This window comes from Saccopteryx leptura, chromosome 1, assembly GCF_036850995.1.
Source record: "Saccopteryx leptura isolate mSacLep1 chromosome 1, mSacLep1_pri_phased_curated, whole genome shotgun sequence".
NCBI lineage: Eukaryota > Metazoa > Chordata > Mammalia > Chiroptera > Emballonuridae > Saccopteryx > Saccopteryx leptura.
In genome coordinates this window covers 239,612,085-239,639,110 of record NC_089503.1, presented here as the reverse complement: position 1 = coordinate 239,639,110, position 27,026 = coordinate 239,612,085, and the positions used below count along the sequence as shown (strand labels likewise).

Sequence of the window (27,026 nt, the reverse complement as noted above, 5' to 3'; positions counted from 1 at the left end):
GAAAGAAGGGAAGTGGTGAATTGATTTGCCTAAGTCAGGGAGCGGGCCAGCACCCCGGTTTCCAGCGACCTAAGACGGTCTATCTTCGAGGAAACTTAATAGTTTATCATTCAAATCCAGCAACAATAGTGGTTCTACAAGAAAAAAAAATTCTCTTAGTCAATTAAAGAACTTTAAAATAATCTTTCCCTGTGGAGTGTTAAGAAGGACAGTAAATAATATTTTTTTCACCACTTGGATTTCTGCCTTCTTCTCTCATCTTTTCTACTTATTCACCATCTGCATTTCCTCTGTGTTCCCACTCAATCTCCTCTGCACACCTCATTTTAAAAGAGAAAACATGAAGGTGCAACACCAAGCAGGCTGGCAGGGTCCCCCGGCAAGGGAGTGGCTTAACTAGGAATAGAAAGGAGATACTCCCGGCACCCACAAGATTAAAGCAGATTAAAGAGGGTTAGCCTGGCTTCAGCAAATGCTTCAGGTGAACTCATGCATGTAGTCGGGTAGTAAAAGAAAATTAGAAGGTTTTATTTGCAAAGGTGGAAGTTTAAAAGAATGCCATACCTCCCCAAAAGTCACGGGCTACTCTTAATGTCATTAATGTGCTCTGTACCCTTCTGCTATCTCTTTTTTTCTAGAAGGCCTAATGAGACCTTCTAGAAACTTTAGGCTAGGTCTGAGGCGACCCTTCAGCCTCTCCTTGGAAGGAACGAAGGGCCCACAGGGACTGCCTTCTGCTCTGCCGCAGTGCGGAGTGGAAAGCAACCCCGACTGGAAGCCACACAGAATAACAACAGAGAAGGCTGTGGCCCAGAGAGAGAGGGACGGCAGGAAGAGCCGGACGAACCACACTGCCGGGCCAGGCGGGCCCAGCCTCTCCTCACACACATTCCCACAGCCCTGCAGCTTCCCGCTCCACTCAGCTCCGCCACGGGCTCTCACAGAAACCAAACTCATTCCTACCTCCTGGGCTCCTGTGCCCCCACTAGAACCACCATTAGCAGTTTCAACTGGTGGAAAGGTCAGCTCCCACTGCTATTCAGGCGGGTTCTAGAGTTAGGGAATTCTCAGTTATGCCAACAAGACTAAAGCAAAGAGATGGGCCTGTATTTCCAGCCTCTCATAGAAGAACCATCCAATGGGATATCACAGTATAAATTATTATGATATTTATACTTCAAGTATATTATGCAATAAATAGGCTTCTGTGCCTGAAAAATGCACTTCATGCATAATACTATTTATTCTATAGCAAAACATTTGGGAAGTTGAAGTCCAAGTTAAACTGTTTGTTGCCGTTACAAGAGCGCCACCTGGTGGTTAAAGAAGACAACTGCACTAACAATTGACTACAGGTATTGGGAAGGGAGTGGTGAGGCAGTGATGGAGGAAGAAGAGAATTTACCATCCCATTCTCAAAAATAAGTTTTCTAACCCTATCTTCTCAACAACCATGGAATGCCTAATTTAATGCTACATGAAATAAAGAAATGGTGTGCAATAATATAAGAATCAACTGGGGAGTGATATTTCTCATCTTGCCAATCTCAATACAGAGCATAATTCTCTAAACACCAACATTAAGCTCTGAGAAACAAGAAAATATAACTAAAAATGTTGAGCAATTAATTAGAATTATTTCCTGACCTAGCCATTTAAAGCTCCTTTTCTCCTGTGAATAGCAGGTTGACATCTGCTTTCAGCTTTGCCGCACCTCGGGGCCGCCGCTCCTGAACCTGCACTTTCACGACAGCCCCACAACAGACACTGATACCTGAGCACAGACCCAGCGAGGCCGGTGGCCAACGCAAGTCCCACTGAACGTAAACAAGGAGCAACACTGGCAAAGAGCTGACATTGCTTTAGGAAACTCAGTGTGAACACAGGTATCAAAAACAAATAAAGAAATGCCTGATTTTACCTTTTGTGAATTTCTTATAATGAACACGGTTTTTGGAGATTTTGGACTTTTCTTCAAGGCTAAAAGACTTCTTTTCCTTGTTGTCTGAGGAGGAGTCTTTAAAAAAAAAACACATTACAATAAACTCTCTGTAATCCATTCTCATTTATTCTCTTACAGTGACATGGTCTTATTTAAATAAAATCTTTGGGAACCCTATCATTTATTATTGAACTCTAACCAAGTAATTAGAAATATTTTTTAAGTGGGGAGACAGAGAGATAGACTCACGCATGCACCCCAACTGGGATTCACCCAGCAAGCCCCCTATGGAGTGATGTTCTGCCCATCTGGGTTTGTTCTATGGTGCTCAGCAACCGAGCTATTTTAGCACCTGAGTGGAGGCCACAGAGCCATTCTCAGTGCCTGGGGCCAATTTGCTCCAACTGAGCCATGGCTGCAGGAAGAGAAGAGAGAGATAAGAGAGAAAGGAAAAGAGGAGAGGTGGAAAAACAGATGGTTACTTCTCCTGTATGCCCTGACCAGGAATTGAACCTGGGACATTCACATGCTGGGCCTATATACTCTACCACTAAGCCAACCAGCCAGGGCAGAAATATTCTTTTTAAATGGTGTATTATGAATCAGGCAAGGCTATTTTCTAGAAACTTACACAATCTTCAAGAAAGAGAAATGAAAACTTGTTTTTACCCAAAACCAACACACCAATGTACATAGTAATATTTTATTTGTAATTAGTAAAATATTAGAAATAACCCCAAATTCCTTCAATGGGTGAATAGATGAGCAAATTCTGGTACATCCTTAATTTGGAATACTTGTCTACAATAAAGAACAATACACTACTGATACATACAACGTTGTGGATGGCTCTCAAGGCCTATATGTTTGATGAAAAAGGTCAATCTGCATACTATATGAGCCAATTTATATAACATTCTTGAAATGACAGAACTGCAGAGGGGGAGCTAATGAATGGCTTCCAGCACACAGAGAAGAAAGCAGGGTGTTGGAGGTTAGAGAGGTGGAAGGGGGGGGGGGTGACTACAAAGAGGCAGCATGAGGCAGCTCTTCTGTGCTGATTCTGATTGTGTCAGTGGGTAAATGAATCTATATATGTGATAAAATTGCATAGAAACACATCTACCACACACACATGGATGAAGCTAAAAGATGGTGAAAAGTGAGTATGGTCTGTTGGTCCAGTTAACAGTCAACACCAGCGGCAATTTCCTGGTTTTGATATTATAATATAGCTGTATGAGATGTCACCATTGGGGGAAACTGGGTGAATGGCACTCAGGGCTCTTTGTAGCACTATTTTTGCAACTTCCTATAAGTCTGTAATTATTTCAAAATACAGAGTTCTTTTAAAAGGTGAATAGAGGTAAGACAGGTTAGTGATGCTCGAGCCACAGATCCAAGCTGAGCACCAGGCAGAGTGAGCAGGAGCAGAGTGGGCCCTGAGCTGCTGCCTCCGACGCCAGCTCTGCTGCAGGCTCGCCTGTACGGGCAAAACACCACCAAAAAGAAATCCCCGAGGAACACTCATGTGGTTATTTCTTTGACAAACAGAAAAATGTGAGCCAGAATGTAGTCCCTTGGTTGACAGAGCAAATAGATCTGGGGTGAGAGTCACTTATAGGGTAGTAACAAGCTGCTTGTGCATATTCCCTCGCCTTCCTCTAGTTGTCAAGTTCCGGGGGCAGAGGAACAGAAACAGAACATCATAGGTAGAAAAGAGACCGAATTTTCCTATAGTTAGATCCAAAGGAAATAAAGACATGAAGTTAGACATGGGGGGGGGGGGGGGAGGAAATCTTTGCCTTAATACTGGAGCAAAAGAAACTCACGTCCATAGAACAATTTGCTAGTTAACATAACCCTTCCAGGACTAGGAAACTTCAAAAGCAAAGTGTAAATTACAGAGTGAGGCTCTAACAGTGTGAAGGCAGATGTGTGTCAAGCTTTCAGATAACGCCTCACATGGGTTACTTATATCAACAACCTGAAACACTCTTCTGCAGTCACTTCCCAAGAATTAGCTTTGATTTTCTAAAAAGACTTCCCACCAGTAATTTTTTCTCCTCGTTTTATGGCCAAGCACTTCATATGCACACAACAGTCTCAATTTTGATGTCCCAGACACAAATCACCTAGCAAGCTATTGGCTTAAAGTAAATCTTTCAGTTGAAGATTTATGAAGTACTAGGCACTAGACTGAGAGCTTTCCATGCAGTTTTGTACTTCATTTCACAACCACTGCATGAGGTAGCTGCTGTGATTAAGGACACTGAGGCACAGATGGGTTAAATAAGGGACATCTAGGAAGGGGCTATGATGAGACTCAAACCTAGGCAGATTTGAATGGGAGTATACGTTCTTAACCACCATACCGTATCCCTAACAGAGCTGCTCTCTCACTTTGGAGGACGTAGAATCAGCTAGAATCTATCTTCTGCATTTTCCCAGCATAGAGACTTCCCTGAGCACATCTGAGCAAAACAGACCTTAGGGGAATGTTTTTATTTACTTATCCATATGCACTCTTTCCTCAAACTGCTCTGATGCTGAGTGGATGCATCAGTCTGGTTCTCTTACCAGACTGTCTTATCACTGTCCCTTTACCAGAGATAAACAGGAACAAACCAAAATACTGGTGTCAGGGAAGCATCTTTTAAAGCCACATCAAAAGCAGCCCCTCCTCACACCAATCTATCTCATCGAGAGATCATCAGTACACTTCCAAAAAGATTTTACTGTTCCAATAACTCTTTACCAAAATTTAAAATATATTTCCTGGTTTTAGTAATTGTAATCTACTAATTAAAATAGCAACTTAATCCAAAGGAAAAATATTTATACTTAAAAGTCTTGATGTTATTAGAAATAAACCAAAAGTGTGTATGTACTTGTTTTGTGGCAGAGAAATATGACAGGGTGATGAATTTTAAAGTGTAAGCATAAACATAAAATACTAGGGGGTATATGTAATCAAAATACTACTTCAGAGGAAAAAGAACGATAAACTATAATATTTCTGATTACTAAAGGACTTGTTTGTATGTTTCTAAGTAGATGACAATGTGTATCAAATTGCTCTGGTATTTATCTACTGAATTTATTTAGAACTAAAATGTAATGGTTTTATTTTAAAATGACAATTTTCCCAATAGGCCAGAAATTATAGTACTTTGCAACTATTTAAAGCTATGATTAAAGACATTATAGATGTTGATCTAAAAATGTAAGATAGGGTATACAGCTTTTCAAAATTCCTCTAAAGGGTCTGTGATCAAAAAAATTGAAGACCCCTGTCCTAAACCATATCAGCTTGCCAGTTTATTCCCAAAAATACTTAAAATGAGTCTGGTAGAGAGTAATTAAGATAATTTTATTTTTTAGAGAGAGACAGAGAAGAAGGGTGAGAGAGGACGAGAGAGAGAAAGAATGATGGAGGGAGAGAGAGAAGCATCAATTCATTGCTCCACTTAGTTGTGCATTGATTGCTTCTCATATGTGCCTTGACCAGGGATCAAATTGGCAACTAAGGAGTCAAACCAGGAGACAGACCTCAGGTTTCAAACTGGGGAGCCCAGCATTCTGGGTCAATGCTTTATCCACTGTGCCACCATAAGATTCTATGAAGAGGACAGCATGGACTAAAGGGAAACTGTGAATTTTGTAAGTAATCTTAAAGAAGTAAAAATATTATTATAGCAGAAAAATATGTTAGTGGGTTATAATGCGTCATCTGCTTTTCAGCTTTTTTACAATAATTTCTGCTTTACTATGTCCTAAAATTCATTTGGATAAAGACAGTGTATTTACCAAAGATGACATGGAAGGAACATCATCTATAGCTCTCCAGGTCCATTCCTTGGACAGGTTTCCCTTGAAGGAATATTCTAAAGGCTTTTCAGTACTGGGACTGGCAGACAGCAAGGCCTACTTGGTAATGTACTGAGCTAGATAGGAAGCCGGCCAGTAACTGTGGGGCTACCAGCACCCTCTAGTGGTCATCAGGTAGAATTTAGATGGGTAACTCCAACTTCAATGTTTAAGTTACCTCGGCCTGCACAGATCACAGATGAACCTGTGGATGAGGCTGCCTAAACACAAGGTACCACTGCTTGAAATCTGTCATGCGTGCACTTAACTATATTCCTGATAAAAAGAGTTCCCTAGGTCAGTGGTCCCCAACCTTTTTTGGGCCACGGACCGGTTTAATGTCAGAAAATATTTTCACGGACCGGCCTTTAGGGTGGGATGGATAAATGCACAAAATAAAACTATGCGACTAGCATAAAAACTGTGGTATTTTTAAATATAATTGTCGAACTTACTAGACAAGCGTCAAGAGTGAGTGTTAGATGGATGTAACAGAGAGAATCTGGTCATTTTTTAAAAATAAAACATCGTTCAGACTTAAATATAAATAAAACAGAAATAATGTAAGTTATTTATTCTTTCTCTGCGGACCGGTACCAAATCGCCCACAGATGGGTACTGGTCCGTGGCCCGGGGTTGGGGACCACTGCTCTAGGTCACTTTAACCATTTCACCACTGCACTCCAGTAATACATCAGGAATAAGTCTCAAAAGCGTGCTGAGGAAAAGAAGCCAGATAGAATGGGAAATAGAAACCTATATTTCTATTTTATAATTCGTAAGGAATAATGTCCTTGAATTTTACTACTGCATAGATCCTACATTTCCTAATACTAGTCCAGTCAGTATTTTCCAAAACATTTTCCTTGGTTTTTTCTTTGTTGCTGTTTTTTTAGATTTTATTTATTCATTTTAGAGAGGAGAGGAGGGAGATGGGGGTGGAGGGAGAGGGGGAGAGAGAGAGAAGGGGGAGGAGCAGGAAGCATCAACTCCCATATGTGTCTTGACCAGGCAAGCCTGGGGTTTCAAAAAGGCGACCTCAGCATTCCAGGTTGACACTTTATCCACTGCGCCACCACAGGTCAGGCCCAATTTCTTTTCTTTTCTTTTAGATTTTATTTATTCACTTTATAGAGGAGCGGAGAGGGAGAGAGAGAAAGAGAGAGAGAAGAAGGGAACTTATGTTTTTTTCTTTGGATGGACAGTGAGAATGCTGGCACAAGTGTGAATGTAATGTCAATGAACTGCACACTTCAAATGGTTATAATGGTAAATTTCACATGCATATTTGACCACAATTAAAAACAATGTTTGCAGGATAATGTAGGTTTCTTCAATGAATATCTAGAAAATAAACTAAAGTTAGGTCCTTGCCTCGCAAATAGCCATGTGAAAAAAAACTTCCCTTAAACTCTAAAATCACACCAAAGGCCCACAGTTTGGCCCATCCATGCCCTTTCCCCAAGAGTACTAGCTTTCTGTTAATTTAATATGGAAAGCCCAAAGTTCAATTGTTTCATTTCTAGTTCCTACAACTTGGGAATACAAGTTGTAGGAACTGAGCCCCTTGCAACAAATTTTACTAAACCCCAGAAATCTGAATCTCTTACGTATATTAAAAGGTAGAACAATTTCATGAAGTAGAATCAACACAAAAAAGGGCTTTTCTATTCAACCTTTGCTGGCTGCTAATTTAAGGTCCCAAGTGACATTTCTTGCTTTGCATTTTAAAAATATTTTTAGACACACTCAAGGATACTTGGAAAGATTATTTTATTATTTGAGGTTGTAAATTGATTGGATTTAATCAGAAAAAACTGTTTGCTTTTTTCACACACAAAAAAAGGTTCATGCAATGAAAGCACTATTAAAATATACACAGGAAAGACTATTTCTAATAGCTTCAATAAATTAACTTCCAGATATGCAATGCTTACAGTAAAAGTAGTTAAAATATTTTAAATTGAGAGATTATGTCTTCTATAAATCTAATGGATAACAAAGCAAAGATTTCCCCTACCTGTTGTTTCTGGTCCATGGCAAGTGTTCAGTTCAGCCAGCAGATGGTTAAAATCATCCTGATGAGCAATCCAGTTGTCCTGAAACACACACACACACACACACACACACACACACACACACACACACCAATTAGAGGCAAGACTGTAGTTTACCTACACTGGTTGACATAAGATATATCTTTGAATCAAGAAAATCTGGCAGGTAACATGCAATTTTAAATGTTTCATCAAAATATTACTTTATAAATTTGAAAGGCAATTTATTTATTTTAGTATTAAAAATGGGCTTCTTGGAGGTGTCAGTCCTGACTTCAAACATGCATAACTTATCAATAATGAATTTCTAGTCAAATAATCAACAGGCAACCTGTGTGCAAAATAGTAAAATAAAGGAAAATAACTTTTTTCTAAGGGAAAATTACAGAAGTCAAAGGAAGAAAGCAGTGACGAGTTGACTCAGGACTCTCTTTGTTCATTAGAGCTTCAAATAGTTTGCCCAATTTTATTTGCTGGCATGTTCCCCAGTTTTACAAAATGAGCCTGGGGAAGGGAGAAAGAAGGACTCCAGGTGCCCTGAATCAATCAGCACCCATTTGTAAGGTGATAAGGTAGTAAGGTTGTTATAACAAAGAGAATCTGGTTTTAAGAGAGAATGAATTTCTCCAAAACCACCTAGACCAGTGGGAAGTAAGGTATCAGTGGAGGGATCTGCCTCATACACCACTGTTTCAAAACTGCTTAAGGTTAAGGCATATTAAGCAGGTTTAATGGGCAATACTTCTCCTAAAAAATTAAGTTCAGCCATATATCTATCTCTCAACAACTAGCTTCAAAACCAGCTTTGTATAAATTCATTCAGTGATTTAAAAGTTGAGTTGTTAGTCCAGAAAACTTGAGCTGATCTAGTCCACTACTCAGTGCTGCTGAGCTAATCAAAGTGATTCTGGCCTGGCCTGTGGTGGCGCAGTGGATAAAACGTCAACCTGGAACACTGAGGTCACCAGTTCAAAACCTTGGGCTTGCCTGGTCAAGGCACATACAGGAAACAACTACTACAAGTTGATGCTTCCTGCTTCTCCTCTCTTTCTCACACTCTCTCTCTCATCTCTCTAAAAATCAGTAAACTAAAAGAGATCTTAAGAAAATGTTTAAAGAATAAAAAAAGTAATTCTGATTACCTAAAGCAGCGGTTCTCAACCTGTGGGTCGCGACCCTGGCGGGGGTCGAACGACCAAAACACAGGGGTCGCCTAAATAAAATATGTATTTGCCGATGGTTTTAGGCGACCCCTGTGTTTTGGCTGTTCGACCCCCACCGGGGTCGCGACCCACAGGTTGAGAACCGCTGTCCTAAAGTCACTCTCCAGACTTCCTACCAGATTCTGTTGGTTGTAGAAATTTAATAACAAAGCTTTCAGCTTAGATACTGAAATAATAATGCTGAAAATGAAAAGCATAATAGGCCATTGATTTTTAATTACAGGGTCATATTTTCAAAGTGTCAAGGTTTAAGAGGAAATGTGAATAAATGTAACCGCTGTACACCAACCATCAGAAAAAGACAATGGTATAGAAAAAGAACACCACTTTCTTGCAGAAGAGTCTTTTCATTTCCTTCTGAAACTAAATGCCAGCAACCTTTAATAATATAAGCTAATATTAGAACACAGGTAAAGATAAAAATCCTTGTCTGTCCTAAAATGGGTATTTCTATAAAAAGACTACTTTTTGCAAAGTTTAGCAATAAAACTAGTTTGCATCTCTCACACATAAGCTAGTAAAGAACCCCATGAGGAGAGTAAGCCCAAGTGAAGGAGTGACACATGATGGAGAGCCAGCGTAGCTCTGGGCTTCTTAACCAAAGCACGGAGGACATACTCTTGGAAGAGTTAAAACCTGATCAATTTGATCAATTCAACTGGCTTATAATTTATATATTTACAAAAAACTCAATTATGCAAGGAACACTGCCAGCAGAGTCAACTGTTGCTTACTTCATTATTGATCGTCGCTCCAAGTCCCAGGTGGTTATTTTTTACTTGAACTTTAATGTGCTCTGTGGCTCCTTGTTCTTGAGCCCCTAAGCCCTGTGGAGATTAAACACAAAGAGAGTTAGTGTTTTTGTCTGGCATAAAGGGGGCTCATCTATCTCTATTTTCCCTCATTAACATTCAATTAATGACTAAACATGTAGGAACAAGGCACTACCTGTGCCACCAAAGAGAATATAGTAGTCCCTCGTCTATCGTGGGGGGTAGATTCCAGAACCCCTCCACAATAGGCGAAAATCCTCAAAGTAGCAACCTTGTATTTATTTTATTATTTATATATATTTTAAGGTTTTATAAACCCTCCCCACACTCTTATAAACCTTTTCCACACTGTTTTTAGCCTTTCTCACACTGTTTATTAACTTTTCCCACACTCCAATAAACACTTCCTATGCTTATTTTACCGCTAAAATAATTAAAATAATAAATATATAAAAATACCTATATATTGCAAAATCCTGTGGTATAACAAAAAATCCGCAATACAAAATTAGATACATACAATTGAAAAATCCGCGATACAGTGAGACCGCAAAAAGAGAACCGCGATATGGCGAGGGACAACTGTATAGCCTAATGGATTCTTAGAAGATATGTCTGTAATACGAAAAATGCATTTACAATAATGAATACTCAACCTGAGATTTAATTTAAGGCCCACATAAACACTGTGGAGAACATGCCTTTTTCTAATGTTCCGAATCAGACTTCTCTCTCAAAACTATCAGGAGCCCATGGAAGGTCTTACACGTCTATGGCTCTGTCCATTAAATAATTTTACAAAACAATGAGAAAGGGGGAGAAAGGGATTCCAAATCCCCTTTATCAATTAACGCTCATTTGTAAGGTGTCCCAGAGAGCTTGGTGTACCATAGAACCTAAAAGGTACCCACCCACCAGGGTGGCTTCAGCAGAGGGAATTAAGGGGAAATATGATGATATAAAGGAGCTAGACCTCACAGGACCTTGGAAATTATGGTAGAAATTTGTATCATATTTATTTACTTATTTAGTTATTTACTTATTTATAGGCAGGGACAGAGAGACAGGAACACAAGCTGTTCTTGTATGTGCCCTGACCAGGTATCAAACCAGCAACCCCTGCACTTCTGGATGACGCTCCAACCAAGTGAGCAATCTAGCCAGGGCTTAATTATTTTTATTTATTGATTTTTAGAGAGACAGAGAAAGGAAGGGGGAAAGGGTAGGGAGAAGTGAAGCATTCATTTGTTGTTCTACTTAACTGTGCATTCATTGGTTGCTTCCCATGTGTGTCCTTATTTTTTTAAATACAGTGAGAAACCAGTGAACTTTTAAGCAAAGGTATGACATGATCTAATTTCTGTATTTTCGAAGCTCATTCTGGCTGCTGCACAGCAAAGGCCCAGAGAAGGGAAAGAAAAGAGGCAGGAAGCACAAGAGGCCACCATGATCAGAGCAGGCGACGGCGGTGCTGGGCCAAGAAGAGGCGGCCCTGGAGAGAGAGGGATACTGACTGTGGACGCAGGACGTGAGACTTCCAGGTTTCTGTCCTGAGTAAGCGGGTAGACAGGGTTCCATTGCATAAATGGGACAACTTGAGAAGAAAAAGATCTGGGGGATCTAGAATTTTATAACAAAAATGATGCTTACTCAAGTGGAAATGCCAAGTAGGCTGATTGATTTATAAATTTGGAGCTCAGAGGACAGACCTGGACCAGATACAGAAAAGTAAGAGAATTAGATAATCTCAGAATTTAGGTATCTCAAAGCATGCTACGGCATAAAGGAGTCACTTTGAGCAAAGCACAGAAACTGGGAGTAGCTGGTGAGGTAGAAGGACAAACCAAGGGAAAGCAGTATTGTGGAAGTCAAGACAGAAGCATTTCAAGACAGAAGTAGTCAATTATGTCCAGGGCTGGTGGGGACTAAGTAACATAAGGACAAAAAAGGGTCCACTGGATTTGACAAGACCGTTAAAGACCATTTAAGTGTAGAGATATCAGAAGTCCAATTTGAGTCAGGAATAACTGGAATGTGAAGAAAAGTAGAACATTTGAGTCTAACTATAAAGGGGAGTAAAATATTACTCTTAGCAACAGAAAACTCTGATGGTTAAATATGATTCCAAGCAATTAAAAGGCACTATGAAAATGTTAATCATGCAGTTTCAATGATAAACAAAGAAAGCTGACATCTATGTTCAATTCTAACTTTTTCATCACAAAACCATTACAGTTTAGTTATTACTCCAAAATCACTTATTGATCTAAAAATATAAATTTTTCTCAGTCTCCTTAAGAAAGGTGCTTTCTCCTGACTTGTAATCCCTTTGCATGGCTCCGATTTCTTTTGCTCTTTCCCGAAATACCTTTCCTTTAGACCAGCCCATCTTCTCCAGCATCCTCTGGCCAAACTTGGAGTCATCATTGCTCCATGCAGTATTTCTTGGATCCAGAGCCCACTTCTGCTTCCGACGACCTGCAAATGACAAAGTATCTCCTTAGCAACTTATCTTTCAAACCTAGAATACAGCAAACAAATACATACACATCTAATACACACTTGCATAAAATTTGACATACATTATGTTTTGTTAGATACAGGTATCAGATTCAGCATTCAATTGGGTCATTTCCCCTCATTTCCCCAATAATGACATATTCTCAACATACAAACTGACTTTATAAGACAAAAATAAAAATACTCCCTCCAAAGGTGAAATATTGAAATACCTAGATATAACATCAGTTGGAAATCCCACAGTCAGCTAAAGGTAGCAACTTATTCATTTATTTTTTTAGAAAGAGAGAGAAAGAGGGAGGAGAAGTGGGAAGCATCAACTCATAGTAGTTGCTTCCCGTATGTGCCTTGACTGGGCAAGCCCAGGATTTCAAACCAGCATTCTCAGAGTTCCAGGTTGACGCTTTATCCACTGCGCCACCACAAGTCAGGCAAAAGGTAGCAACTTATTAAAGCACCTGCCAAAACCAGCAGCAGTATAGCAGTAGTGGCAGCCAGTATAGCTTTTGTTGCCATACAACATATGCCAAATGCTACTCACACATCATTGATTCAATTTTCACAGTAACCCAGTGAAGGCAGACATTTTTATCTCCACTTTTCAGATGGAAAAATCTGGGCCTAGAGACAGAAACATGCCAAATGTCCCCAAGCAAAAAACAGTCTTGATACAAATGAAGGTCCTGATGTCAAAGCTTATATTTTCAGTCCACAATCTACAACAGTCGTTATGCTCCTGGGGAATCAACTGTGCCCTCCACACACATGAACTACAGATACTAGTAATACCTTCCCTTCTCACTGAAATGTCCTTCTACCAAGTCGTGTGACTCCTATAAATTTCCAGAATAAATTATCTGCTTCTTTCTTGGCATTTAATTAACAGTTTTCTGTATTATGGTTATTTATGCCATCTCTTATGTTTCCTACCAGGCCATACTCTCCTATGGCTCACATTTGTGTCTTATTCTTTCTTATGATTCATTGCAAGAAGTAAAAAAACACTGCCCAGGGCAAGCACCCAATAAACATGTGAATGAATGTACACATGAATAAGAAAAAAGAAGGAAGGAGGGAAGGAAGGATGGAGACACAAAAAGGGGAAAAGAAGATAACTGAATTAAGGGACTGCTCTGAGTCTCTTCAAAGTACTTTTTTAAAATGCATATAAATAACCGACATTAGGAACTCAAATTTATGATTGTAGTTTTAAGGGAAATTGTGGCAGAGAAACAGAACTTTAAAAGTTCACAGAACAAGAAAATGAAATCCAGCCTGACCTGTGGTGGCGCAGTGGATAGAACATCAACCCGGAACGCTGAGTTGCTGGTTTGAATCCACGGGCTTGCCCAGTCAAGATACACATGACAAGCAACCAATGAACAACTAAAGTGAGCAAACTATGATCTTTCTCCCTCTCTCTAAATAATAATAAATAAACTTTTTAAAAAAGAGAGAGAGAATTGTGGGAAATAATTCCTATAAAAAGAGAGAGAGAGAGAGAGGGAGAGAGCGAGAGAGCGAGAGAGAGAGAGAGAGAGAGAATATGAAATCCAAAAGTAAATTGTGGCCAAGTGAGAAATTTAGAGGTCAAGGGTAATATCATTCACCTACTATACCAACTGAAGCCCAGTATCCCACTACCAACAGCAACCTTATGCCTTGGCAGTCTCATAACATAATTTAATAATAATAATAATAATAATATAACCTCCAGTCAGAGAGGCTCACTACATGTATGTAAAATCAATACAGAGACCTGTAGCTCCACACAGCCTAGCAAAAACAAGTAAACCTTTTATAAGCATGCAGAGAAAGGCTACTTAGAAAGCAAAACAAATTGGGCAAAAATTTATAGTGTTTTCCAGGAAAGCGGTGACCCAAAAATGCTACACATGACTAAGCTACCACTTTACTTTTGTAGTAAATACTCAGCATAACATTGCCTCTACTGATGAACAACATACCAGAGATGAGCCTTGTTTGCCAGTATTCTCTCTGTAAAAGTTCACATCTCTACACATGGTGCTTGGCAGGGGTCTCTGACTAGGGTTTCTGTGAAGGAGACAGTTTTGAGAATGACTGAGCCCATATTCTGCAGTAAGAACTGCATACAGTTTATGTCACATACATATACATTTAGAGCAGACTAGAATGCTCACACAGAGACTGGATGGCTAGCGGAAGTCAGTTCCTCTTCCCTGGGGAAATGGCAGATATCCTCAACCAATGGGATAGGGCAGTGTTCCCCAAATGAGGATGATAACGGCAGAGCGTCCCACTAAATTTAAGAAGAGTAACACCGGGTTAAACAAAGGTTAATAGTGTTGCATACTAGAGACTTTCTCCGACTTTCAATATGCAAATGTGTAGATCCCCTTAGAGCAGTGGTCCCCAACCTTTTTTGGGCCATGGACCGGTTTAATGTCAGAAAATATTTTCACGGACCAACCTTTAGGGTGGGATGGATAAATGTATCACGTGACCGAGACAAGCGTCAAGAGTAAGTCTTAGACGGATGTAACAGAGGGAATCTGGTCATTTTTTAAAAATAAAACATCGTTCAGACTTAAATATAAATAAAATGGAAATATGTAAGTTATTTATTCTTTCTCTGCGGACTGGTACCAAATGGCCCGTGGACTGGTACCGGTCCATGGCCCAGGAGTTGGGGACCACTGCCTTAGAGGAGGGCAGAGCAAGCATGCCACGTTTCTCAAACTTATCTGACCAGAGCTCTACTTCCCTGGAACATTTTAGGTCTAGTGCTACAGAAGTTCCAGGTTTGGGAAACCCTGGCAAGGAAAAGACCATTTCTGGTCTGTTCAGATTGGATCCACTTTGACACGTGCTATGTTATTCTTATTCCACAGCCTGTTCTGTGCTTAGATGGCAGCTTTGCTAATACCTGTGTGCAGAAAAGAGTTAACCTAGCAGGCTGACTGCTGGCTACCCTTCCAAAGTCTTGCTTACAAGGCTGACCCTTGGCTGGGAACTGGGGTTTCAGGAGGCTTCCTACCATTGTCAGAAATGATAGGGTGGCTTACTACACCTAACAGTTTATACAAACAATATTGTTTATGCTGAATACCTGGTTTCCTTCAGGGAGTCTGGAATTCTGGTACATGCCTGGCAGAGGCTGCCAATGTGCCCAGCCCCCAGTAAAAACCCTGGGCACTGAGTCTCTACCAAGCCTCCCTGGTAGGTAACATTTGACAAATGTTGTCACAACTTATACTGGGGGAATTAAATGTGTCACCTAGGCCTCCACTGAGAGAGGACTCTAGAAGCTTGTGCTTGGTTTCCCCTGAACTTTGCCCCATGTGTCTTCTCCTTTTGCTGACTTTGCTTTAGCTGTAATAAATCTTAGCTGTAATAAATCTTAGCTGTGAGTACAAGTAGATACTAAATCCTGAGTGTTGGCAAATCACTGAATCTGGGGACAGTCATAAGGACACCCAACTCTATGTAGAACAGTAGTGTGAGCGGCAGTGCTGAGCCTCAGGGTACAGTACCCTGAATCTGCAGGATTTCTATCCAGGATAATGTGTTTAACCATCCTCTGGTGGGGACTCCTCTTATTTGGAGACCTAACTGTAAATAGTTCCATCAGAATACTTTCAGGGTAGCTCCAATAAACAGCCTTCATATGACAGCTGCAAGGGACTTCACCTTTCAATCACTCCATGCTTATTACCACATGGCTAGCGCAGGGTTCAGTTTCCTCTGATAGTGTCTTGAGTTTCAAGGGCCAAGAACAGAAGTTTTGTCTTTTTTCTCCAAAGACACTTTCAGATATTCAAGAGCACAAAATATACCACCCATGTATTCTTATTAAAATATTATTCAAGATATATTCAAGACTGAGGAAACTACAGTATAAAATTTTAATGCAATGAGCTGTAAAATCCATTAACTATAGTGTTGTAATTTAATTATTAATTATTTTAATTATAAAATGTAATGATTTCAAGTGTTAAAAACTGGTCTTGAAGAATGAAAAAAGTCATACCTTGATAAAAGTCTAAAACTCCAAATTATGTAAAGACTACGAAGTGAGAGTGATAAATGAAATTATTATCTTACAGAAGAGGAGGCTTCCATAGGCAGATTTTCTTACCTATAACTTTTTTTTTTACCTATAACATTTGATAGTCAGAAAAACACAGGATAAAGTGTATTTTTGAGAAACACAAAGAAAATTACTGTAAGATTTTGAAAATAAGATAAGCGACTGTGGTGAAGGTAAAATAAAACAAAATATAGTCCATTTCCAGCAGTGAAAACGTTCAATATCTAATGTTAGGTAGAAAAATAAAAGTAGGATACAAAACTGTACCTACAGAATGATCCCAATATTATAAACTAGCAGGGAAATTAATTGCTAGGTAGTGAAATTATGGAACTAGTGCTTTTTGGAGGATCCAAGATGGTAGCAGAGTAGGTAGAAGCTACACTCATCTCCTCCCAGGGCCAGTGGAATTACAACTAAAATACAGAGCAATCAACCTGAATAACCAACTGAAGACTAACTGAACAGAAGTCTTATAACCAAGGATTTCTAGAAGAAGCCACATTAAGACTGGTAGGAAGGGCGGAGATGTGAAAAGAGCCGTCCCCGCTCCCACAAGAGGTTGGTGATACTCCAGAGGGACATCTCAGCTGCAAAGGTTCCCCCTGAGGAGTGCGGGGTATCAACCACAAGCTGAGCTCCCCAACCCAGAGCACCTGAGCCAGGAAGAGGTGCCCACATAACATTAGGCTGTGAAAAGCAGCAGGGTTTCTGTCCACAAGGGAGAGGTGGGAGTCTACTGGGCACCCCCTCTTAAAGGGCTGACACACAAAATCTCATTCAAAGCTACTCACCCTGAGCTCTTGTGGAGAGAGGGCAGAGCAGACCAGAGTTGTGTGCAGAGAGACAGAGGTTTATGCCTCTGGGGAGAAAACTAAAGTAACAGGAGCCCGAATGCCTGTGCTAAGCCCCTCTCCCACAGAGCAGACGCCATCTTTCTTGGGTGGAGCATTCTCTTCCTTATGACATCAGCCTGGGGGAATGCAATAGCTTCACCCCTACACCCCTGGACTCACCCTGCAGAGAAGTCAGCTGCCTGGGCTAGGGTGTAGAGGTCTGAACAAACTCAGAGTGTATCAGTGATTGAGTTGTGTGGCTTGGGGGAGGGAGGTTACCTCCACTTCCCCATCACCGGACATCCACTAACCCCACCCTCCTGACTCCTGGTGTTCCCCTCCCATGCTGAGGAGGTCCAGGCAGAATCTGAGACAGACTGAGTTGTATGGCCCTCACCTTCCCCCTAGCCTGACCTGTGCCTCCCTCTCACGAGAGATCCACTAGCCCCATCCTCCTGACTCCCAGCGGCCTACTCTGCTGAGCTTAGACTCCTAGCAGGATCTGGGACAGACTGAGTTGTATGACTCCAGGACAGGGGCCATTATTCCCTCATATGTCCAACCGGTGCAGAGCCTTCCCTTCACACAGCCAAATCTTGGTCTGCTAGGGCCTGATAATTCTGCTGGTCTTGCCCTGACAATTCCCTGAGACCACACCCCACCACAAAGGTCTGAAGGTACCTGGGGGGCGGGGGAGCAGCTAGACTTGGTATATCCTGGGAATTTGGCTGAGTGGCCTCAGACCCAGCACTGGCACTGAGTTTGAACCTGTATCAATCTGGTGAACACCACTGGCCCCTACCTGGTGACTCACTGAGAACCTACCTCATGCAACTCAAGGACCAGCAGACGTTCTTTCAGTGAATGAGTCCAGCAGGCAGCTGGCAGAAGCAGATCTCAGGGTGCCTTGGGCCTTTTGCTGACCTGCCCCCAGGCTCGGTGCTGGTGGAAAAAGACCCTGGTGTGCAGCTTTATGCTTCCTCCACATACCAAGGCCCAGATGAGGCAGCCACAAACTGAGGATCTCTTTATAGCACCAAACAGGTAGCTCAGTGCCAGTCACAGGCAGCATCTGACACTGGCCTGCACCAGAGTCCTTCCCAAGAGGCCCGAGAACCAACACACCCAGTGGCCAGGTTCAGACAACATTAAGCAGGATTCAGTTAGCTTCCCAAGAGGCATATCCAAAGGGAGATCTTAGCAGGCACCAGACCAGAGGCAAATTCTGAATCCTGTGGTCAGCACATGCACAGCAGCTTGTACACTGTGCTCAGGATCAATCCACACAGTCAACCTGTCTGAGAGTTGAACCCACTCAAGAACAGGCCAATAGCAATCAGGACTTCATTACAACAGGAGGGCTCACATAACCCACATAAAGGACACTCCTGGAACACCTAACTCAAGTGATCAAGGAGACTGCGCCACCGGGTTACACAGAACACCTACCACATAAGGCCACCCTACCAAGACTGGGAGACACAGCAGATTTACCTAACACATAGAAACAAACACAATGAGGCAGCCAAAATGGGGAGACAAATAAACATGCCACAAATGAAAGAACAGGAGGAATTTACAGAAAAAGAACTAAATGAAATAGAGGCAAGCAGTTTACAAGATACAGAATGCAAGAAAATGGTTACAAGGATGCTTAAGGAACATAGTGAGAACTTCAACAGCATGTAAAAGCATATAGAAACCATGAAAAAAAACCAGTCAGGAATGAAGAATACAATAGAAGGAATAAAGAGTGGATTGGATAAGGCAGAGGATCGAATCAGCAAGGTGGAAGACAAGGTAGCAGAAAACACCCAGTCAGAGCAGCAAAAAGAAAAAAGAATTTTAATAAAATGAGGAACAGAATACAGAGCTCAGGAATAAACCCACACCTTTATGGTTTTGACAAAGGAGTCAAGAATATACAATGGGGTAAGGACAGTCTATTCAATTAATGGTGTTGAAAATTGGACAGAGACATGCTAAAAAATTAACTAGACCACCTTTTAACACCATACACAAGAACAAACTCAAAATGGATTGAAGACTTAAATGTAAGACTCAAAATCCTAGAAGACAATATAGGCAGTAAAATATAAGACATTTCTCATAGCAATATTTTTTTCTGATATATCTTCTTGGGCAAGGGAAACAAAAGAAAAAAATAGAGAAATGGGACTACATCAAACCAAAAAGTTTTTTGCACAGCAAAGAAAACCAGCAACAAAATGAAAGGACAACTCACTGAATGGGAGAACATATTTACAGATATATCTGATAAGAGGTTAATATCCAAAAATATATAAAGAACTTATAAAACTCAACATGAAAAAAACAAAGTCTAATTTTAAAAATGGGCAATAGACCTGCATAGACACTTCTCCAAAGAAGATATATGGATGGGCAATATGAAGAGATGCTCAATATCACCAATTATCAGGGAAATGCAAATTAAAACCAAAATGAGATATCACATGACACCTGTAAGAATGGCTGTTAACAATAAATCAGCAAACAAGTGTTGGTGAGGGTGTGAAGAAAAGGGACCCACCACGCACTGTTGGTGGGAATGCATAGTAGTACAGACACTGTGGAAAATAGTATGGAGTGTCCTCAAAAAACTAAAATAGAACTGCTTTATGATCCAGCAATTCCACTTCTAGGATATATTTGAAGAATCATGAAACACTAATTTGAAAAAATATATGCACCCCTCTGTTCATTGCAGTGTTATTTACAATAGCTACGATTTGGAAGCAGCCCAAGTGCCCATCAGTAGATGAGTGGATAAAAAAGCTGTAGTATAGTTACACAATGAAATATACTCAACCATAAATAAGAAAAAAAAATTACCTTTTGCAACAATATAGGTAGACCCAGAAAGCATTATGCTAAGTGAAATAAGCCAGTCATAGAAAGATAGAAAGACAAGTACCATATGTTTTCCCTTAGACGTGGAATTGAATGAACAATATAAACTAACAACAACAAAAACAAAACAGAAACAGACTCATAGATACAGAGAACAGACTGACAGTGGGGGGTGTCTGGGTTAAAAAGAGAATGGATTAGCAAACAACGGTAACAAAAAACTCATAAACAGACAACAGTATGGTGGTTATCAGAGAGAAAGGGGGCAGGGGGAGGTAGAAGAGGATAAAGGGGGATAAATGCTGATGGAAGGAGACCTGACTCTGGTGGGTGAGCACACAATGCACTACATAATGATGTATTATAGAATAGCACACTTGAAACCTGTATAATTCTATTAACCAATGTCACCACAATAACTTCATTAAAAATTTAAAAATAAAATAAAAAAGAACTTCGTTATGCTTCCATATTCTCATCTGTAAAATAAGAACAGCAGTCCAAAATATCTAATCACAAGGAATGTCATGGATATTAATTTAGCAAAATGTTAAAAAAGACTACACAAAATATTATATATTATCATGACAAAGATTTGAAAATTTAGAATCACGGTGCTGAGAACTGAAAATATTCCCTTGAAATCATGCAATTTGAATTACTAACGTCTACTAGTAGACTTTACACGTGTAAAACCACTTCATACTCTGAACTATTTTCATTCACCACCTCATTGATTTTTTTAAACCAACCTAGTGAAGATAATAAATGACGTTTTTAAAAGGCCCACAGAAACTAATCCCAGATAGAAATATAAATAAATAGAGTCAGGGCCAATGTTCTCTAATACCCACTGAATTAAGCACAAATCAAAGAATATTAAAACCAAAAAACTGCAGATATCTAGGCTCTAAGGTCACCATCTAAAACATATTCCTTTCTATGAGTTTCTATATAAAAACAGTAGAAAACTGCTGATCCTGGTAGCAAGAATGTAAAGATATAGAGGTAACTAGATCAATTTTGTCAGTTTCTAGCTCAATGCCTTGGGGTGAATTATTTTCCTCTGAACCTTAATGTCTGCTCCCGTAAACTGGAATGGAGCCCAACCCGTTTCGTTTTGTGCTCACATTCCTCCATCCCCTTAGATAAGAGGATGCTGACAGCATTTACTTCACAAAATCCCGGGGTAGTTGCTATTGGTCTACTAAGTAAGCTGTTTCTGTTCCTGGTTCCCTACAGACTTCCAAAGTTATGACCGAAGAACGACTGCCCTCTGCTGGCAGGCAACCTTAGCTACAGGTACCATTCAGAAGTGACACAGCCGCTCCAGCAAGGGAACTGATGAACTTCACAAAGTGACGGTAAATGACAAAGGCAAACTGAGGTAGGATGAGGCATCTCGGTTAACATTCGTGTCATAGAAGAGTGCTAATTCCAACAAGGTCAAAACCGCCACCGTCTTTCTTAGCCCTGCACCCTCTAAAAAAGGGCTACTTACAATCTTTGACGCTTCTAATACCTTTGCTTTTCTAATTCTGGGTTCAATACACCTTCGAGAATGGGATTTCAATGCCTAAACTCCTTTCTAACCGGAGGAAGCTGAGGCCCAGGGAAGTTTAAAGAACGAGTTCGGGTTCCCACGACCGGTGTCCTGATTCTCATTTAAACCCTGCTCTAAACGTGCCACTCGCAGCCTCTTTCACTAGCAGACCGGTAGCTAACTTTGGGGGAAGGATGGGCTGGGGAATCTCTGCAGCTGGCAGAGCGAACCGAACCGGGCTTCCCAGCGCCCGGGCTCGTGGCATCCCCCACCTCACTGAGCGCCAGCGAACCGCCCTTTGCGACTGGTGGCCTGTCCGGCGCGTCACCCGGAATCTTCACCCTCGCGCCCTGGCCAGGCCTCCGCGCCCAACACTCACGCTCAGCTAGCATCGACATGTCGCAGAGCCTGTGACGCCGCGGGCCTCCGGACGGGAGCAACTGAAGCCACCGGGACGCTGTCCGCCAACAGAGGCGTTGGAACCGCCTGACTCGCACGCCGGCAGAAGTGCAGCGGGGAGGGCGCGCGCTGGTGACGTCAGTGAGGCGCGACCGGTTTCCACAGCGCAGCAATGAGGGGCGGGGCGGGGCGGGGCTGCGCTGGGGACACCTGGCAGGTGGGAGAGCTCGAACGCTGGATTGGAAGAGGTGAGAGGTCTGCGGATCCAATGGAGGTGGAGAGAGGAGTGGCGATTCCTTCGCTTGAGGAAGTTCCTGTACTAAATGAATGGATACGCGTAAAGCCTTTGTAAGAGTGTTTGCCGCAGAGCAAGGATTCTCATCATTAAGTACTAAATGTCAAGCATGATGCCTTCTGGAAATAAGAAATGAACTCTGCCCTCAAGTAACTCAGGGTAATGCGGAAAAGAAATACGTAAACAGCAGTCCTTAGGACCCGCAGCATTATTCAGAACGGTGTGGAGATGGAGTTTGAGAAGCTCTCCTGAGGGAAAGACTGCGCCCTGGTGTCCCATCTCTTAGTGTCCTGCCTCTCTACTCGCTGAGAGAGAATCCCAAGTTAAGCAGATAACCAAATCTGGGGGAAATGTTGGTTCTCTTTAAATAGCATGATGCCTTCAACAAGACAAAGTTGTTTTTCTCCATTTATCGTGCATTCAGGAATTTTACTTTCATCACATTCCTCTCTGTATCCATACCAGCATGTAGCAAAGTTATCCGAGTATGAAATGACCTCCATAGATGTTTGTGAATTTTAACTAAAGTGCCTCTGTCTTCAGAAACGTTCTAATGAGATGCTGATAATGAGAATCTCAGACACGGACATGTTTTTGGACAGCTGACTCTCCAGTGAACTTTGGGTGACAGACAATACAGATAGAAACCTTCCCTGTCGTAAGTGAAACACAGAAAGTAGCCAGGTGCCAAGAGGGGCGATGTAAAGGACTAGATTCCTATTCTGGATAAACTTGCCCTTTAACTAGGAGTCTAGACAAAACAGGTAAACTTCTCTGGTTTCATAAAAATCAGAGAAAAGAAACACAAAAGAATAGTTGCTGCTATCATTAAATACCCAGGAACTGAAGGGGTTGAGGAGACACAAAATCAATGGAATTTTCACAGCCAAAGCAGGTAGCAGGTAAATTGTGACAGAAGGAACAGAATTAGCATAGGGAGTTGGACTTGCACAAAATTAAGAAGGCAGAATCACCTTAGCTGTAGGATAATTAGCTGATCTGTTTGATTAGACCAGAGGAAATAAAAGGTAGTTGCAGAGAGTGGACAATTGTGAATTGACCAGGAAGTCAACATGTTTTCAAGTACCATGTATGTTGGTATATGATTTCAGGAAGTTAATTTTGTCTCTAGGAGGGTCAGAAAGATTGAGGCAGAAGTTTATAACACTGTTGCCATGGTCCAGGAGATAGATGGTCAGAACTAAACTAAGACATTGAGTGTGACAATGAATGGCAAGGAATGGATCCTGACAGCAGTCTCAACCCTTTTCTTCCTGGAAGGTCCAATTATTTGTCTCCCCTTTCACCTTAGCTGAGATTCCTATTTCCTTGTACCTGGTGGTCTCTTTATAATACACCGCCTACTATTTGAGGTAACTTAAGTGAGTGTTGGTTCTTATAACCAAAAACATGGAATAAACACACGGGAAAGTGCTTAAGATTGTAAAGACAGAAAATAAGAATACCGAGTTTTACCTATGTTTGATCATCCATAGTTCATGTAATTTTTAAAAAATGTATTGAGTAAAAGTCTAAAAGGTAATACCTGAATCACTAAGGTCATTTCTGGTTGGTAAGGTTATGGTTGTTTTTTTTATCTTCCTAATGCTTTAAAATTTTTTCTCTTGATTATGGTTCATATGTTTCTGCTTCTTTACACTCCTGGTAACATTCAAGCTGTGCCAGGTGTTCTATATTACATCCTTGGATGATGCAGGCTTTTTTGTTTGTTTGTTTTGTTTTGTTTTCTATATTTCTGAAGTAAGCAGAGAAGCAGAGAGACACACTCCCGCATGTACCCGACCAGGATCCATCCGGCATGCCCACCAGAGGGCGATGCTCTGCCCATTTAGGGTATTGCTCCGTTGCAACCGGAGCCATTATGGTGCCTGAGGTGGAGGCCATGGAGACATCCTCAGCGCCCAGGCCAACTTTGCTCCAATGGAGCCTTGGCTGCAGGAGGGGGAGAGAGAGACAGAGAGGAGGGAGAAGGGGAAGGGTGGAGAAGCAGATGGGCACTTTTCCCCTGTGCCCTGGCCGGGAATCAAACCCAGGACTTCATATGCCAGGCTGACACGCTACCGCTGAGCCAACCATGGAAGCTGGAACACCCACTAGTAGGCGGGAGGGACCAGGTTGACCAGCACTGCAAAAGTGGGCGGTTTTTATAAAAAGGTTTGCCATCACGGCCCTAGGAGAACCGACATGACCCCCATGGAGTCTGCTTTTGTCAGTTCTCCAGAAACCTGTGTCTATCATAAACTCCCCAAATGTGCCAATCTAGTTGCTACTACTCAAAAAACAGAAGACTCCTCACACCCTGGACAATTTCTCCTGCATTCCCCATGGAAGCCTTTGTCTGGTCCCATGAGGAACTCAAGCCGAGAAGCACCTGCCCGCTCTGAGATCCAATACACTAAAAATTGATGCTTGATAAGATGTCCTGCTGAAAATCATTTACTCATTCCCTGGGGGGAAAGTGTCCGATTTTACTGAGTTGTTTCCCCTGCAATCTGCTTTAAACTTGACCCGGTTTCTGTCGCTTACATCTCTGAGTCAGGAGAACGCATCAGTGATACTTTTTGTTTTCAAGTTGACATGCCTGGTTAACACCAACTCCTCTCATCTTCCGGACCACCTGTAATCGTTTTTCTTGTTCTCTCTTTTCATGTTATAGAAGCTCAGATATGAAAAATCTAGCCAAGAGCAGTGTGAAGGGAGGCTCTCTATTGACCCCGTCCAGAAATGCCTTCTGGCTTCCCTGCAGCAGGCCTGGCCCAAGAGTTCGCCTCTGTTTATACTACCTATGAAAATGTTATGGCTTCAAATGTTAGCTTTCACAAAATGTGTAAAGCTCAGCAATGGGAAACCACGTCTAGAGGTCAAATTCATATAATGCTATGCCTAAGGGAAAAATCTGATTTTTTTCTCTGCCTTATCACTGTTTTCTTTCTTGTCTTAGTTTATTAGACTGCTCTAGTTTTTCAGCAAGCTGGTGACACTTTAATCTTTTCTATCTTCTAGGTTTTCGGGGTGGCAGGTGGTAGAGGGGAAGGTAGAGAGGGATGGGGACAGGGAGGTGCCTGCAAAGGGAAAGAACAAAAAAGGTGGGAGTTGGAGCGATGAAAGGAGGGTGGGTGGCGGCTGCCTCATCACCTGCTTGAGAGGGTGCCGGACCTGAGCTGCTTGCTGGGGGCCCCTGCCCGGAGAGTAGGAGAACATCATGTCAGGTGGAGACTCCACTTTGGCGGTCATAAGTGGACATTCTGCAATCACCTAGGGAGGCTTCCCAAGCTTCACTGCTGGTTCTCCCTAACCTCTTCTAGAATCTTCTTTCCTGCCTCTGCTGTTCTCTAGGTAAGCAGCCCACAGTCTGTGGAGCTCTGTTGAGGTAGTCTCTCCTCCCTGTGTGATTTTCCCTGAGGCAGTAATTAATAGAGTGAGATTCAAAATTAGAGGGTTCAACTCTGGCGCAGACACCTGCAAGCTACCTCTCTGATCCCTCCTGCTCTCCCATGGGGTTGCTGTGAGGATTAAGAAGACACACAGGGACATATAGTATAATAGCAACAAAGGCTGTAAATCTGTGACTAGCCACTCCTGTTTGTCCTGTGAGTTCTGGGCAGTCTTGGGGCTGAATCTGCCCATTCATGCTCTTCATGTCCCTCCTTCATCTTCTTCTGTCACTTACAGTTGTGGACCTCGGGCAGGTTACTGAACATTCTCTGCCTCACTTTCCACATCTGTCTGATAAGGATAGCAATGGAACCCGCCTCAAAGGGTTGCGATGCTGGTTAAATGGAACCAATTAATGAATGTTCTAAGTAAAGTCCTAAAATATTTTAGCACAGTGCCTGGCATGGAGAAGGAACTTAAAAATGGCTATTGTATTTGAATGCACACAGTTTTGTTTTTTAAGTGCACCACGGCCAGCATCTCTATCTGGCCAGGAGTGATCTTGGTGTCTCTTGAGGCAGAGACATCTGAACGGGAAAGCAGCTGCCTGTGGCGAGGGCCCCACATAGGTGCCCTTGCTCCTGCATACCCTGCCCGTTCGTGGTGGCTCTGCTTGGGTATGAGCCCGCGTTATGGCCGACTCCCCTCAGCGCTGATTCGCTCTGACTTTCCAGCTCCTATATCTGAATTTATGTCTTTTAGGGATTTTTGGCCCGCAAGCTCCCACTTCTTGATCTTGTTTCACTTTCTTTGGTTTTCTGGTCCCCCAATTTCTTGATTACCTCTCCTGCCCCAGGCTCTCTGGCACCACAAACACCTTTCTAGCTCTGATAAGCCCTGCCTGGCACTGGCCTATGTGACAAAGTTCTATGTAAATTTTTAGGTAGCTAAGAGGGGAGCTCTGAAGAAGTTAATAATATGGCTTGGAAATTCCCTTCTGATTAAAATGACAGCTGCATTCCTTTTTAAATACAAAATAAAAATAAAATGATAGCCTGACCAGGCAGTGGTGCAGTGGACAGAGCGTCGGACTGGGATGCGGAGGACCCAGGTTTGAGACCCTGAGGTCGCCAGCTTGAGCGCTGGCTCATCTGGTTTGAGCAAGGCTCACCAGCTTGGACCCAAGGTCACTGGCTCGAGCAAGGGATGACTCGGTCTGCTGAAGGCCC

At 41.9% G+C, this 27,026-nt stretch overlaps 1 protein-coding gene across 2 annotated transcripts in view; it reads right to left on the bottom strand.

Moving 5' to 3' along the window:
- Positions 1 to 22,219, bottom strand: part of PINX1 (PIN2 (TERF1) interacting telomerase inhibitor 1) — an 85,885-nt gene extending 63,666 nt beyond the window's left edge. The window contains exons 1-6 of one of the 2 annotated variants that reach the window (XM_066388094.1): positions 14,548 to 14,563; positions 14,353 to 14,440; positions 12,234 to 12,343; positions 9,827 to 9,919; positions 7,833 to 7,911; positions 1,922 to 2,017 (exon numbers count right to left, since the gene is read on the bottom strand). In XM_066388094.1, coding sequence (XP_066244191.1) covers positions 1,922 to 2,017; positions 7,833 to 7,911; positions 9,827 to 9,919; positions 12,234 to 12,266 — 301 coding nt within the window. In that variant the 5' untranslated portion in view covers positions 12,267 to 12,343; positions 14,353 to 14,440; positions 14,548 to 14,563. Of the gene's footprint in view, positions 1 to 1,921; positions 2,018 to 7,832; positions 7,912 to 9,826; positions 9,920 to 12,233; positions 12,344 to 14,352; positions 14,441 to 14,547; positions 14,564 to 22,086 lie in introns of those variants that run through there. The other variant, XM_066388084.1, reaches the window with a different exon arrangement.
- Positions 22,220 to 27,026: the final 4,807 nt, after the last annotated feature.